This window comes from Oryctolagus cuniculus, chromosome 9 (genome assembly GCF_964237555.1).
Source record: "Oryctolagus cuniculus chromosome 9, mOryCun1.1, whole genome shotgun sequence".
Taxonomy (NCBI): Eukaryota; Metazoa; Chordata; class Mammalia; order Lagomorpha; family Leporidae; genus Oryctolagus; species Oryctolagus cuniculus.
The window spans coordinates 86,299,970-86,314,030 of NC_091440.1; the positions used below are offsets into that span (position 1 = coordinate 86,299,970).

General features: G+C 36.7%; 1 protein-coding gene across 6 annotated transcripts in view; it reads right to left on the reverse strand.

The window, feature by feature from the left end:
* The window catches only part of PAN3 (poly(A) specific ribonuclease subunit PAN3), a 153,698-nt gene that overhangs the window by 68,707 nt on the left and 70,930 nt on the right, over positions 1-14,061 (reverse strand). For all 6 annotated transcript variants that reach the window (XM_051834118.2, XM_008275215.4, XM_051834122.2 and 3 more), the window contains one exon: positions 9,758-9,905. In XM_051834118.2, the coding sequence (XP_051690078.1) occupies positions 9,758-9,905 (148 nt within the window). The remainder of the gene's footprint in view (positions 1-9,757; positions 9,906-14,061) is intronic.

Here is a 14,061-nt window from a genome sequence, read left to right on the forward strand (position 1 = left end):
GGAGATTGGAACTGAATTCTCGGCTTCTGGTTTCAGCCGGGCCCAGCTCTAACTGTTGGCAGGCATTTGGGGAGTGAAAGAGCAAGTGAGGCATCACTGTTTTTCTTAATAAAATAAGATGCATTTATGTTCTTAGCCCTTAGCAAATTAAGAAGAGGAAGAGGCCGGCACTGTGGCTCAACAGGCTAATCCTCCACCTGTGGCGTGGGTACCCCAGGTTCTAGTGCCAGTTGGGGCTCTGAATTCTGTCCCGGTTGCTCCTCTTCCAGTCCAGCTCTCTGCTGTGGCCCCGGAGGGCAGTGAAGGATGGCCCAAGTGCTCGGGCCCAGTACCTGCATGGGAGACCACGAGGAGGCACCTGGCTCCTGGCTTTGGATCGGCGCAGTGTGCCAGCGTAGCAGCCATTTTGGGGGTAAACCAATGGAAGGAAGACTTTTCTCTCCTCTCTGTCTCTCTCTCTCACTGTTCACTGTCTAACTCTGCCTGTCAAAAAAAAAAAAAAAAAAAAAAAGAGGAAGAAGAGATTTTAAGAGAAAAGTTGAGATATCCGGTTAAAGGTCTAACAGTCACTTTCAAACATGAGGGCCTAGGACAAGTCTTCTCCAGTTCACCCAGACTTACTCAAAAGAAATTTTGAGGATGGGTCCCTTAGGCTCTGGGTGATTCAAGAAGCATCTAAGTCATTCTGATGAACTCTTCAAACATCCGAAAGGTAGGGATACTAACAGGACAACACAGTCATCAATAATCAGCTCATGTGAATTTTAAAATGGCTTAACTAAGCCTCCCCAAAGAGTCATTCAAAGCACTATTTTCAGACACTTTAACAGATTTAAAGACGAGAGAAAGGACATATTTTCCATATTTTCAATGAGTTATAACCTAATATAGTGAGGCAGAAGGTTAATGGAAAGTATAAAGAATCTAAGAAATCAACAATACTCTATCAACTCTGAATACTTAAGGTAGTCAATCTATAGTCTTTCAGTACAATTACTGAAATATGTATGTTTGAGCATGAGCCATCGAAAAGTTTAAAGGACTACATTTTGTTTGAAGCAAGAGATAACTAAGTTTTAGCAGCCTTCACATGGAAAAACTGGTGAAAATGCCAAGTTCTCACAATCAAAAAAATAGAAGCTTCTGATATAGAAAAATAAAGCATGCTAAAGAAATTTCTCTTGATACTAGATAAGTCAGTTATTGCAGTTCCTTTGGTGATAATTTTAAAGCACACAAAGAATATGCAAATGAGATAATGCCCCAATGAACCAGCTATTAAATTTTTGCACCTCAAGATGCCTGAAAAGTATAGTCTAGCTGCCTTAAATAATCCAAGTTCAGACTGTGATCAATGGTCATCACAGAAGAAACTTGCAAGCAACTCAAATGCTTGGTCCATACCAACTTCCCACTCTTGCTACTATCCATGCTTTCCCCCTTCCAGCTGCTCCAGAAATGCTGAGAAACTGTGGAGAAGAGGATCTAGATGACCTGAACACACACCCTGGAATGCCATAAATTCAAGAAATAAATATTTTCCATTACATTAGCAATCAATTTGTTTCAGCAGTTTAACCTACCACCAATGAAATCTACAAACAGTTGGTGATTATATTATGGCCCATACCATGACTTTAGAGTAGGTGATGCCCAAAAATGTATTAACATCCTATTGATCTAAACCGTTTTATCAAAGGAACACATCCCCTAACATGACTATCAGTTACTAATTACTACTTACGAGAATATCACTCTAAAATCTGGATAACTACTTTTAAAATATGGGAATGTGTTCGTAAAATCCTAAGCAAAAATCTCACTGCAAATGTATCATTGTGAAAGAAGCTCAGGCCTAAAGAATCTAGAACTAAACACTACCACTATAAACATGCAGTACACATCTGGGTCTCTGCTAACAGGAATCACATGCTTGCACTGGAGGTTTAACAGGGGTTACATCTAGGCCAGGCATTCAACCTAGCAATTATCACTTAGGCTGCCTGCATCCCATATGAGAGTGCCTGAGTTCAAGTCCAAGATGCACTCCTGATTCCATCTTCCTGCTATCCTGGACCCTGAGAGCAGCAATGATGGTACAAGTAGCGGTGTCCCTGCTACCCATGTTGGGGGTATGGATTGAATACTGAGCTCCTGGCTTCAGTCCAGCCTATCTCAGAATACTGTGGGTATTTGGGGAGTGAACCAGTAAATGGTTCTCTGCTTCTCAAATAAATATAATTTTTTTCAAAAAGTTTTATCTCTAATTTATCTCTTTTTAAGAGAGAAAAGATCCTTCCCAAATGCCCTACTTTGGAGTCACCATATGTGAAAGACAAGAAAAGGAAGTAAAAGATTACTTTCATAGCTAAGATGAAGTCACATGATAATTCAACAATCAAAAGGGGTAACAGCCACCTAATTCATTCCTACAGCATTAGAGGACTGCTCCTAAACAGACATGTAACACACAGCAAATTATTCATATAAACACTAACCCCTTCCCCATTACTATCTACAGTGCACCAGGCACAAAGCCAAAAGATTAAAGAAATGATGCCTGGAGCTCTCAAACCTATTTAATCGAAGAAGCCTTGCCAGCCTTGGTGGGTAGGGGAGTGGGTAAGGACTCACTTCTAACACACCTCTTTCAGCTAAGGATCTGATAATTTTTCAGTTCATGTTCTATCTCTCAGTTCAATTAGAACCACAACACTCTGATTCACTCCACAATCTGATCTTACACTGCTAAACCAAAGTTCCCCTCCTCTGTACCTATGAAGAGATTCAACAAGGAATTTCAAATGCTTTTTCAAAATCCTTTTAAAGTCTAGTACAAGCTGTACTCTTTTGCTCTTTATGCTACTTCTCACCGTGTTCACTTGTCTCTGACTGCTATCTCCTACAAATCCACACCACAAAAGAATGCAATGTTAGAAGAGAAGAAATCATCCACTATTATCTATCTCCTGATGGATAATAAAGACTCCAAAACACAGAAATCAAGTAGTATGCTGAAAACCACATTAACTACTTTAGTAGATAAACTAGCACCGTGTTCTAAAGGCAATGGGATCAAAATCCAAAGAAAGCAGTCCCAGATCAGCAGCTACAAAAACACTGAATCTACGCCCTATAGTTGAAGGAAGCCCCTACCCAGTCCCATTCAACCCCTACCCCCTAAGTTTTAGGACAAGATAGTCAACACAATGAGATTTAAGTAGGAAGCTCACAATAGGGGAACTCTCAAACCTAACAGGACACATTAAATTAACCAGGGATTGCCCAATCAGTAGACTCTTATCTACCAGCAGCTATTTAAGCCTTACCTGACAGGTCTCCAGGCCAGCTGCAGCAGCCACATTTCCCTCTGTGCCATAAACGTCTCGCCTCAGTTTCCTGAAATTCCCAACTGGGATGGGAATATGGCCAGCAGGCACTCCCAACACCAGTATGATGCTATAGTTCTACCGTTAGTAATGTTCCCTGGGATATCCATGCATTCCCAGACCAGCCCTCTTCCAGGATAAGCTCAACACTACTGGGCAATGAAAAGGTCATCTTCACAAAAACCTTGGAGACCCCTGATGTTAACTACAAAACAGATAATTTGCTAATCTTTTTATTTTTTTTTTTTTAATGTAGAAAGCAATTCCCAAACTAGAGAACCTGGAAAGGTTTGAGTGATTCTGGTGAATATACCTGAAAAACAAAGTAGTTACAAAAAACGGAAACAAGCAATTTAAAAATATTTAAACAAATACTTTAAAACTGGTTGTAAAAATGTTTAAGCACCTCAAAATACATAGTGACTCTAGTTTTGTGCATTTATGCTATTTCAACAAGTAATTTCTGTTCCTCATTTGACTATTACTTATCTATATAGGCTTGAACATTTATAGTTTTAGAAGTTCTTCTGAGATGTTTACTGAATCATTAAAATTCACTGTACTTAAGAAATACCCACCAATTATAAAATTATTTTCCAAGACAAGAATGAAATTTTGCTACAAACATTTAATTAAGCAGCATTTATGCCTAAATTTGTGCTAGAAATGTAATGGACCTTTCTTGTTAAGGAATTTGTAAAAAGCTTAGGAAATCAAGATTAATACTTAAAACAACTGGAGTAATATTTTAATGCTAAACTACTTCTATATACGGTAAAAATAATGCAGAGAAATCAGTTTAGTCTGAAATACCAGAATAAATGTGACAAAATTACTTGACCATCCCACAAAGTTGATTTAATAGCAGGCTTCTGAAAAATAGTTACAAGGAAAACCCACTTTACCTATTAAATATGGTAAAGTTTAAGAACTATGTAAATATTTTAATAACTTTTTTCAGTAAGTGGCATCATTTAATAAACACAAAACAGTATAAAGCAATAGTTTTTATTCCTTGAGTAACATAATATAGAGGCTAAGATACACAATGAAAGCTTAAATATGAGATTAGATTATTTACCATCAACATGGTCATAGATTCTCCCTGTTGGCTGACTTTCTACTTTTCCAATGCTACCCTCATAGCTGAATTTCAGAGTAACAATACAGCTAGGTAATGTATCTGTGAATTTAATTTTATTCACGTTAGTGTTCAAGTCCTTATGGCATATCTCACAATTTTTGATCTATAAAATTTCAGTTTTCCCTATACCCTCTTGTCTTTCAGTCATACAACTGTATCACTTAGGAACACACACATTAAGAGCGAATCTGAAAAAGAAAACTAAAAAGGCCTTCATGTAGAAAATTTATTCCATTCAACAAAAAAGGAAAAGAAGTAGGATTTGAACGTGTAAGATAAAGACAGATTAGCATAACATGTAACTTTTACTTTTATCCAAAGTGTCAAATGTACACTGCACTGCCTTGGATATCTAATGAATTCCTTAGTAGTGAAAGTGACATAGCAAAGGTTAGATGACCACAGCACTCTGTAAACCCAAAAGCTTCCAATGAGACTGATGACCAATGTCACATTACTTCCTTAGCCAACTACTAAGCAATTTAAATGAAATAAGCTTCCATTTCCTCATATATGATATTTCATGGCAAGAATCACAGAATTTTATTTGTTTAGCATAGAACGTTAAAACTGAAAGCGAGTTTTCTTATCCAAACCCTTCAACATGGTAACTATTTTTAAATTGCCTACCACACAGAAAACGCTTTGATATTATGGAACAAGAATGCTGAATAAATATTTATTTCCCCTTTTATTCCCCTTCTTCTTTCCCCCTAAACCTTTCCAAAGCTAAAAATAAATGTAAAAATATTAGCAAATTTTACTAATTAATTTAGCACCATCAATTTCAGGAATACATAATAAATGACTTCATTATTTCAAAAAAACTGAATACAAGTATTTCAAAACATCGGAACTAAGAATATAAATATGAGGGTAATTCAAAAAGTTCATGGGAAAGTTTGTTTAGGTGCAGAAGGTTTTTTTAAAATTCATGCAGTTTTTTCAAAATATGCATTTTCCACAAACTTTTTGAAGTACTTCTGTATTTTCTTTAAACTTATTTCTCCAAAAAAATACAACAGAATGGTAATAAATGAATACAACTATAAATTATGTTAAGTTTGATACAGTAATTAAATGTTTCCTCCCATATCATGAGACATGTTATAATAATTCACAATAAACTGCATCTAATGGTTTGAAAACCTGTACTACCTTGATCATGACAGAATGAATATCTGAAAAATGCTGAAGTCACTGCAGCTGTTTCTCACTTATAAATCAAAGATGACATTTCAAAAGCCAAGAACTCACCTCTGCCCCTCCCAAAGGCCCACATACAATTAAGCAGAACAAGAGATGCTGGATTCCTGAATCACATTGCACAGGAAACCAAAGACATATCAGAATACTACTCAGAAATGTGTTTTGCTCCTATTGCTACCTCCCTTAAAATCATATCCAAATTATATATGTGAATGTGCTGTGAATCTGGTAATACTGAGGTATCTAAAGTACATAAGATTTAGTTTACTGTCTTATTAAAATGTTCTTAGGAAAAATATTGATAAATGATTTTGTAATTAGTTCTCAATGAATTCTTTTTCAGGGCAAAACAAGGGTATAAACTGTCATCATGTAATTTCATTTCCAAGCATCTCTTTTTAAAAGTTTTTGTCCACATAGATCTATTAGAAACATATGTCTTCATATTATGTGTCAATGAAAAGTATTCTTATTAAAAAACACTCTGGAAAATAATTTTGCTAAATGTGTCTTAAGCCAATGGTTCTTAAATTTTGGAAGGCTGTGATACTCTGAAAGAATACTAAAAGCTAAGACCGAAGAAAAATACATGCATACAGTTGCAGAAGTTCAAAAAGGCCATGAAGCCCAAGTACTATCCCTTAAATATTCTTAAAATAACTATTTACACAAGAGATACTCAGAAATATGGCTTTTAATTTTTGTATGAAGTTTTACTTCTTGTATTAAAGCTTATGAATAAAAACATAATTTGTATTTTCTTTAAGAGGTCAAAACAGGGGCCGGTGCTATGGCATAGTGTGTAAAGCTGCCACCTGCAGTGCCAGCATCCAATACGGGTGCCGACTAGAGTCTTGGCTGCTCCTCTTCAGATCCAGCTCCCTGCTAATGTGCTTGGGAAAGCACGGGAAGATGGCCCAAGTCCTTGGGCCCCAGCACCCACGTGGGAGACCCAGAAGAAATTCCTGGCTCCTGGCTTTGGATCAGCTCAGCTCCAGCAGCTGTGGCCATTTGGGGAGTGAAACAGCAGATGGAAGACCTCTCTCTCTGCCTCTGCCTCTCTGTAACTCTGCCTTTCAAATAAATAAATCTTAAAAAAATAAATAAAAGGCCAAAGCAAATTTTGAAAAAGAAATCTCTAGAGCCCACATTATGCTAGGCATTATGTTTTTGTTTTTTTATAATTTGAAGAAATCTAAAACCTGAATACCTATTCAATTTAGCTTCAATAACCTTACTTGTTTGGTTAAAAATATATTGAGATGTATATATGTTGTCCATGTATAAAGAAACTGACAGGGCCAGCACTGTGATGCAGCAGGTTAAGCCTCCACCTGTGATGCCAGCATCCCTTATGGACACCAGCTCCACTCCTTGCTGCTCCACTCCTGATCCAGCTCCCCGCTAACGTGCCTGGGAGAGCAGTGGAAAATGGCCAAGTGCTTGGACCCCTGTACACACGTGGGAGACCAGAAAGAAACTTCTGGCTCCTGGCTTCAATTTGGTCCAGCACTGGCTGCTGCGACCATTTTGGGGATAAACCAGCAGATAGAAGACCTCTCTCCCTCTGTAATTCTGCCTTTCAAATAAAACAAACTTTTAGAAGAAAATGACATTAGATTGATTATACACGGTCCAAAATATTTCAGGTTAAATATTTTTCATATGACACATTTTCAAGGGCAATAATTTTAGGAATAGAAATTTTTAAAAAAGGAAATAAATTACCAATGAATTATATCTATAGAAAATAAGAAACATTAAATATAAATGAAATCATCACTAATGTAGGTAATCTCCACAATCTTATTTATTCTATAATCTTAAAGAAGAAAATGTCAAGAACCTTTCTCATGAAAGACAATAATATTTGTGGATAAGAAATGCTTGAAGATAGGGAGGGGGCAAAACAGTTTCCTGAAAATAATGCTGTTTTTCTTTGCTTATCTCCAGAGTCTTTAGCCATTAACTAAAAGAAAAACATATACAGAAGTAATAAATGCAAAAACATTCATCAATCCAATATTATCAGAAAATACTTTAATCAGTTGATGCCATTTGAATGATGAATACTTTTAAAATAATAAAAGAATTCAGGAATACATTTAATATAAAGCATTAACCTATTTCCAATGGTTCCAGAGAATAATTATTTTTATCATTAAGTAAGCAGAATGGCCATTTTAATTCTTGAGCTATGTAAAAGCATTCAGTTAATTTAATTTTTAAATTAATTTCACCTTAAACTATGATAATCAACTGGAACCACTGAAACACCTACTTAGAAATAAGTTAATATCTACTGAAAAACTTAAAAAAATACTAAAGTAATGGATTTATTAAAAGGTTCTCAGGCATGAAAACTCACTTTAATATTTTAACTCCTCAATATTCAAAACCGCTAGTACTCTAAAATGAAATTGGAGAATCTGATCACACAATAGAATGTAAACAAAATATTTTATCTCTGATACAGGGAAGGATGTACTGGTAGGATAAAATTAATTGGCACTGAATTAGTAAGCAAGCCAGTTTTCTGCTTGCCATATGGATCCATTATCATGGATGCTTTGTAAACAGACATATCAAGGTAAATTACAATAATACTCAGAATTTTGGACAATGTCTAAAAAATTTTAGATTTATAGCTGACATGCAAACTATGCACCAATAAACAATGTGAACACACCTCAAAGAGAAAAATCAAAGTACCATATTACTTACAAGTAAAACTTTTAGACTATCATAGTCAATTCTGAACCCACTCTCTAGGGAAAAGGGAAAATGTTCATAAATTCAACTGAACCTGAAAAGAATTAATGGAAGAAATGGTGGAGGTCCACATAAGAGGAAGGTGGTTTGGAGAGATGAAAGGTGGAAAACGAGAGAGAGAAAGATGGAGAAAGGAAACAGGATAAAATCCTGGACAAGACCAAGGTTGTTCAAGCTTTGAGTATTTGTGACACTTTGTAAACTAATACACATTCTGTTTCATAATGTTATCTTTATCTTCATTTTTCTCCCCTAAAAGATCCTTGATTTAAATACCAGTATCAAAATCAACATTTATTTTACTTACTAGATTAAGCCCTGAACCTGGTACTAGTTCCAAGCTAATCTAGATAGTTCTTTTGGCTTTGTTTTAATGGGTATATATTTCTTCTTATGTCTGTTTCTTGCACTGTCCAAGATGACAACATGATTTTGCAGTACAAGTTAAAGAAACTGCACATCTGTGCAGTTCAAACATTTTAGATACAAAATGACTTGCTAATACTAACTCTGAATTCCATACAACAGCCTACCTGACTTTCCAAATCAAAACAATAGTAGTGGCACCTGGTGATGTTACTTATCAAAGAAATTTTTATGTTTTTATAACAATAAAGTAAATGAGAAATCTATATTGTTTTAAAGATAAAAGAGAGGACCTCCAGAATCACAGGTCTATTAAACGTTCACTTGAACTACACCTCAGGATCCCTTGAGTATAAGCAAACTGGCTCAAATTCTTCTGCACTGAGTGTACTTGGAAGAAAATGATTGAGAAGCAGTTCTCACTCCTTGCAGTAGGACTTAATATGATTCACTTTTTCCTTCTATTCTTTGGAACGCTTCACCCAATTTGAAGTTACTACAGTATTTATAATAGCTAAAAGACAACACATCAAAGGATGTATTTAGAATCAATACTGTTTCTCATGATTGCACAAAAATCTTCAATGAAATAGCATTATCATTGACTTTAAAAAGGAATATCAAAAACCAGATAATTTTTATCTTTTATTTTTGTGCTCTTAAAAGTTCTTATATATAATTTCATTTATATTTAGATTTTGCTTTAAAATTCTCAACTATACATATTTGGTCTATGGAACCAAAACCCAGAATAAAACTCATAATGTGTTCAAATGAGAATCACTCAATTATTTAATTTCAGTGCTGATAAATTAACAGCAAACAGTGGTTACAGATTTGATATCTGGAACTAACTGGAAATAGTTACTCAACTTACCTGGTGCTAATCCAGCAGTAGCGGGGCTTCCCATGGATGGGTGAGAGAAAACTTGAGAGAAGGCAGACATATTTGACTGGGACACGTTACTCAGCCTGGAGGTTGATCCTCCTTTAGGAATAAACTCGCTTGCAGTAGGATTTGGTGTCTATTTAAAAATCAAATATATTAAGTTAACACACTTCAAGCCTAAAAAAGACATTGACTCTACTAGGTATTATTCCACAGTGTTCTGTTTACTGAATTTACAAGTATTTTAAGTTTACATATTTTGGTGTGGTATGACTAACTTTCTTGAAGGAAAGTCTGATAATCAAATTTGAGGATTCTGATCATTTCATCTGCAGGACTGTAATCTCTAACATATGAAATTTGGCTTTATTGTCAAGCATGCATCATTTCTGAAGTATTCTAACATACTTTAGAGAACTGGGAGGTTGACACTACCTCAAAACTGAGCAACAAGTTTCAAATTTAATATCTTTTACCACTTCTACCAGGATAAAGGACAAAACTACCTTATTTCCAAAATTAATCACTTCTCTTTTCTATATGTACAAATATTTCTCTAACAATATGCTGCCACAGATTTAAGTAACAGAGTAAAGATAAACACTTAGAAGAAGGCAAACATGTAGAAGGAATCAAGATAAAAGAAAAAACTGAACAGAGGCCCAATGTCTGGGCATCATCACCTACTACGAGTTATACTGAATATATTTACTACGTGATACCATAGTGGCATTATATAAATTTTTATACATCCAAGTGGTATGGTACTTCCAGTACTTCATGAACTACTAGAATGGTATGAAACTGTATATCAAATTCATAAAAAGCCTACATGTTGTCCACAGTGAATTTCCATAGGAGGCAAAAAATAAAGTGAAGAACTAATTACTACAAAATCCTAGAACAAGTTCCTTATTTGACATGAATCACACCTTAAACTTCAAAGACAGAGTTCAAAATACTAGATTTGGAACACAACAAGAGTATTTATTTATAAACTCTAAAATAAATGATATTAGCAGTTATGAACCAGCCAAAATTAAAAATGAAGTGATAAAATATTAAAGAAGTACTAAATCTGAAATTATAATATACCAGAAATACAGAATGAAATTTCAGTTTCTGCCACATCTAAGATATAAAACCCTGAAAATTAATCAGGTCTCAGTCAAAGCAGATTTTCCAAAGAGAAAAAAATAAATTATTTTTCATCACCTCAAGTATATTTGTTTATTTTATTTATTTATTTATTTTTTGACAGGCAGAGTGGACAGTGAGAGAGACAGAGAGAAAGGTCTTCCTTTTGCCGTTGATTCACCCTCCAATGGCCGCCCTCGCCGGCGCGCTGCACTGATCCGATGGCAGGAGCCAGGTGCTTCTCCTGGTCTCCCATGCAGGTGCAGGGCCCAAGCACTTGGGCCATCCTCCACTGCACTCCCGGGCCGTAACAGAGAGCTGGCCTGGAAGAGGGGCAACTGGGACAGAATCTGGCGCCCCGACCGGGACTAAAACCTAGTGTGCCGGCGCCGCAAGGCGGAGGATTAGCCTATTGAGCCGGCCTATTTTTATTTATTTATTCGACAGGTAGAGTTACAGATAGTGAGAGAGAGAGACAGAAAGATCTTCCATCTGATGGTTCACCCCCCAAATGGCCGCAACGGCCAGAGCTACACCGATCCGAAGCCAGGAGGCAGGCACCTCTTCCTGGTCTCCCACGAGGGCACAGGGGCCCAAGCACTTGGGCCATCCTCCACTGCTTTTCCACAGAGAGCTGCACTGGAGAGCAGCAGCCGGGACTAGAACCCGGTGCCCATATGGGATGCCAGAGCTGCAGGTGGAGGATTAACCAAGTGAGCCACGGCGCCGGCCCACCTCAAGTATATTTTTAAAACCCTTTCGAATTCTAAACTTCTCAAAATAGTAATATGTTCTTTAAATGTATGGCAAATTCATTAATTTCTGGAATAGAAAACAAACCACCACAGTTCACTGACATTTTTTTCCTGCTTATAAGGAAACAAATAACCACTTAACAGGATAACAAATATGTCAGAGCTAGCACAAACCAGTTAACCTTAAACCTATCCTACAAGGTGAAGGTAAAGGGACTGGCATTGTGGCATATTAGCAGGTAAAGCCACTGCCTGTTCCCATACAGGGTCTGGTTAGGTCCCAAGTGCTCCGTTTTTGATCTAGGTCTCTTCTAATGGCCTGGAAAAGCAGCGGAAGACGGCCCAACTGTTTGGGCCCCTGCACCCACATGGAAGCCCCAGAAGAAGCTCCTGACACCTGGCCCAACTCTGGCCATTAAGGCCATCTGGAGAGTGAACCAGAAGATGGAAGATCTCACTTTCCCTCTCTATAACTCTGACATTCAAATAAACAAATCTTAAAAAAAGACAAAAACTATCATATATACTGATAAGAATTCAAAATGGCTAGAAGACACAGGGTTTCAGGATTACAAGATTACAAGGCAGCAGCAAAATCAGACAAGGAAAATAATATACATGTTTTAACATTTTTAGTGTATTCCTGAGAAATAAAGACTAGCCAGTTTCCATTTCCCATACTTGTATATCTTACAATTATAGTCAATAATAGAGTGATTTCAAAATTGAACTTTTCCAATTTAAAATTTACTTTACAATATTTTTGAAAGCCTGTTTTAAAGGAACTTTAAAGGGTAAGCATTTGATGCAGCAGTTAAGATGTTGCATAGAAGCGGGTATGGGGGGCAGTTTTGTGGTATAGTAAGTGAAGCCATTGCCTGCAGCACCTATACCCCATACATGTGTGGGTTTGAGTCCTGGCTGGCTTCACTTCTGATCCCATTCTCTGCTAATGCACCTGGGAAGCAGTGGAAGATGGCCCAAGTGCTTGGGCCCCAGCACCTTGTGGTGACCCAGAAGCTCCCAGCTCCTGGCTTCAGTCTGGCCCAGCGCTAGCCATTGAAGCCATTTGGGGAGTATACCAGAAGGAAGACCCCCCCCCTCTCTCTCCCCCCCTCTCTCCCCCTCTCTATAATTTTGCCTTTCAAATAAATATTTTTAAAATTACTTTTTTAATTTTAAAGATACTGTATGGGACGTCCACATAACATATCAAAGTGTCTGGTTCAAGTCCTGGTTCCTCTTCCAATCCAGCTTTCCAGCTAATGCATGTCCTGGGAGACAGCAGATTATGACTGAAGAACTTGGGTCCCAGCTTACACCGTAGGACTCTTGGCTTAGGTCTGGCCCAACCCTAGCTGCTGCAGACATTTGGAGAATGAGCCAGCTGATAGAAAATCTGTCTCTTTGTGTCTGTCCCTCTTCCTCTGCCTTTAAATATACTGAAAATATATAAATAATTTTTAAAAGGGATACCATAAAGGAGAAAAGATGGAGAGGGAAGAAAATTGTACCTTCAACAAGCAAATCATATTATAATGAATTATAAAGGGCCTACAAATTTATAATAGAAACTATGTAAATTGTAGTTATATTAATTTTAATAAACTATCAATTTTATACAGTAATAACAGATGTCAAAAATCTATGAAACTGAATTGGAAGTAAATGAAAAAAAAAAAAAGGGCAAAAATCCCACCTCCCTTTTTGAGCTAATATCCCTTCAACTGCATAATTTGGGAGTTTGTTTTGTTTAGCTGTGAGCACTTTAGATGACATTTAGACACAAACATAAAGGTTACTGTAATTAAAGATAGTATTACTGTAATTATCATCAATATATATTAAGATAACATTTTAATCTAGCGATCCCAACTGATTAACTTCCATTTTCAAATGATAAATACAGGGATATTTTTTACAAGTAAAATAATATTCTGGGGACCAGGGTTGTGGGTAAAGCTGCTGCCTACAGTACCAGCATCTCATAAGGGCACTGTTTCAAGTCCTGGCTGCCCTCATTCCAATCCAGCTCTCTGCAATGGCCTGGGAAAGCAGTGGAAGATGGCCCAAGTCCTTGGGCCCCTGCACCTGCGTGGGAGACCCAGAAGAAGCTCCTGGCTCCGGATCAGCGAAATCAGGCCATTGTGGCCATGTGGGGAATGAACCAGTGGATGGGAAACCTCTCTCCCCCGGCCTCTGCCTTATAAAAAAATAAATCTTTTTAAAAAATAGCAATAACATTGTGATGAAGTTTGAAATTCAAATTTAATAAACTTTATATTTTTCTACTATCACATTACCTCAAATAAAAGTTGTTTTTAAAGTAAAATTTAATACTCTGGTGGATTATACTACAAGCAGAATATTTACTATTGCAAAAAGATACTCTTTAAGAGG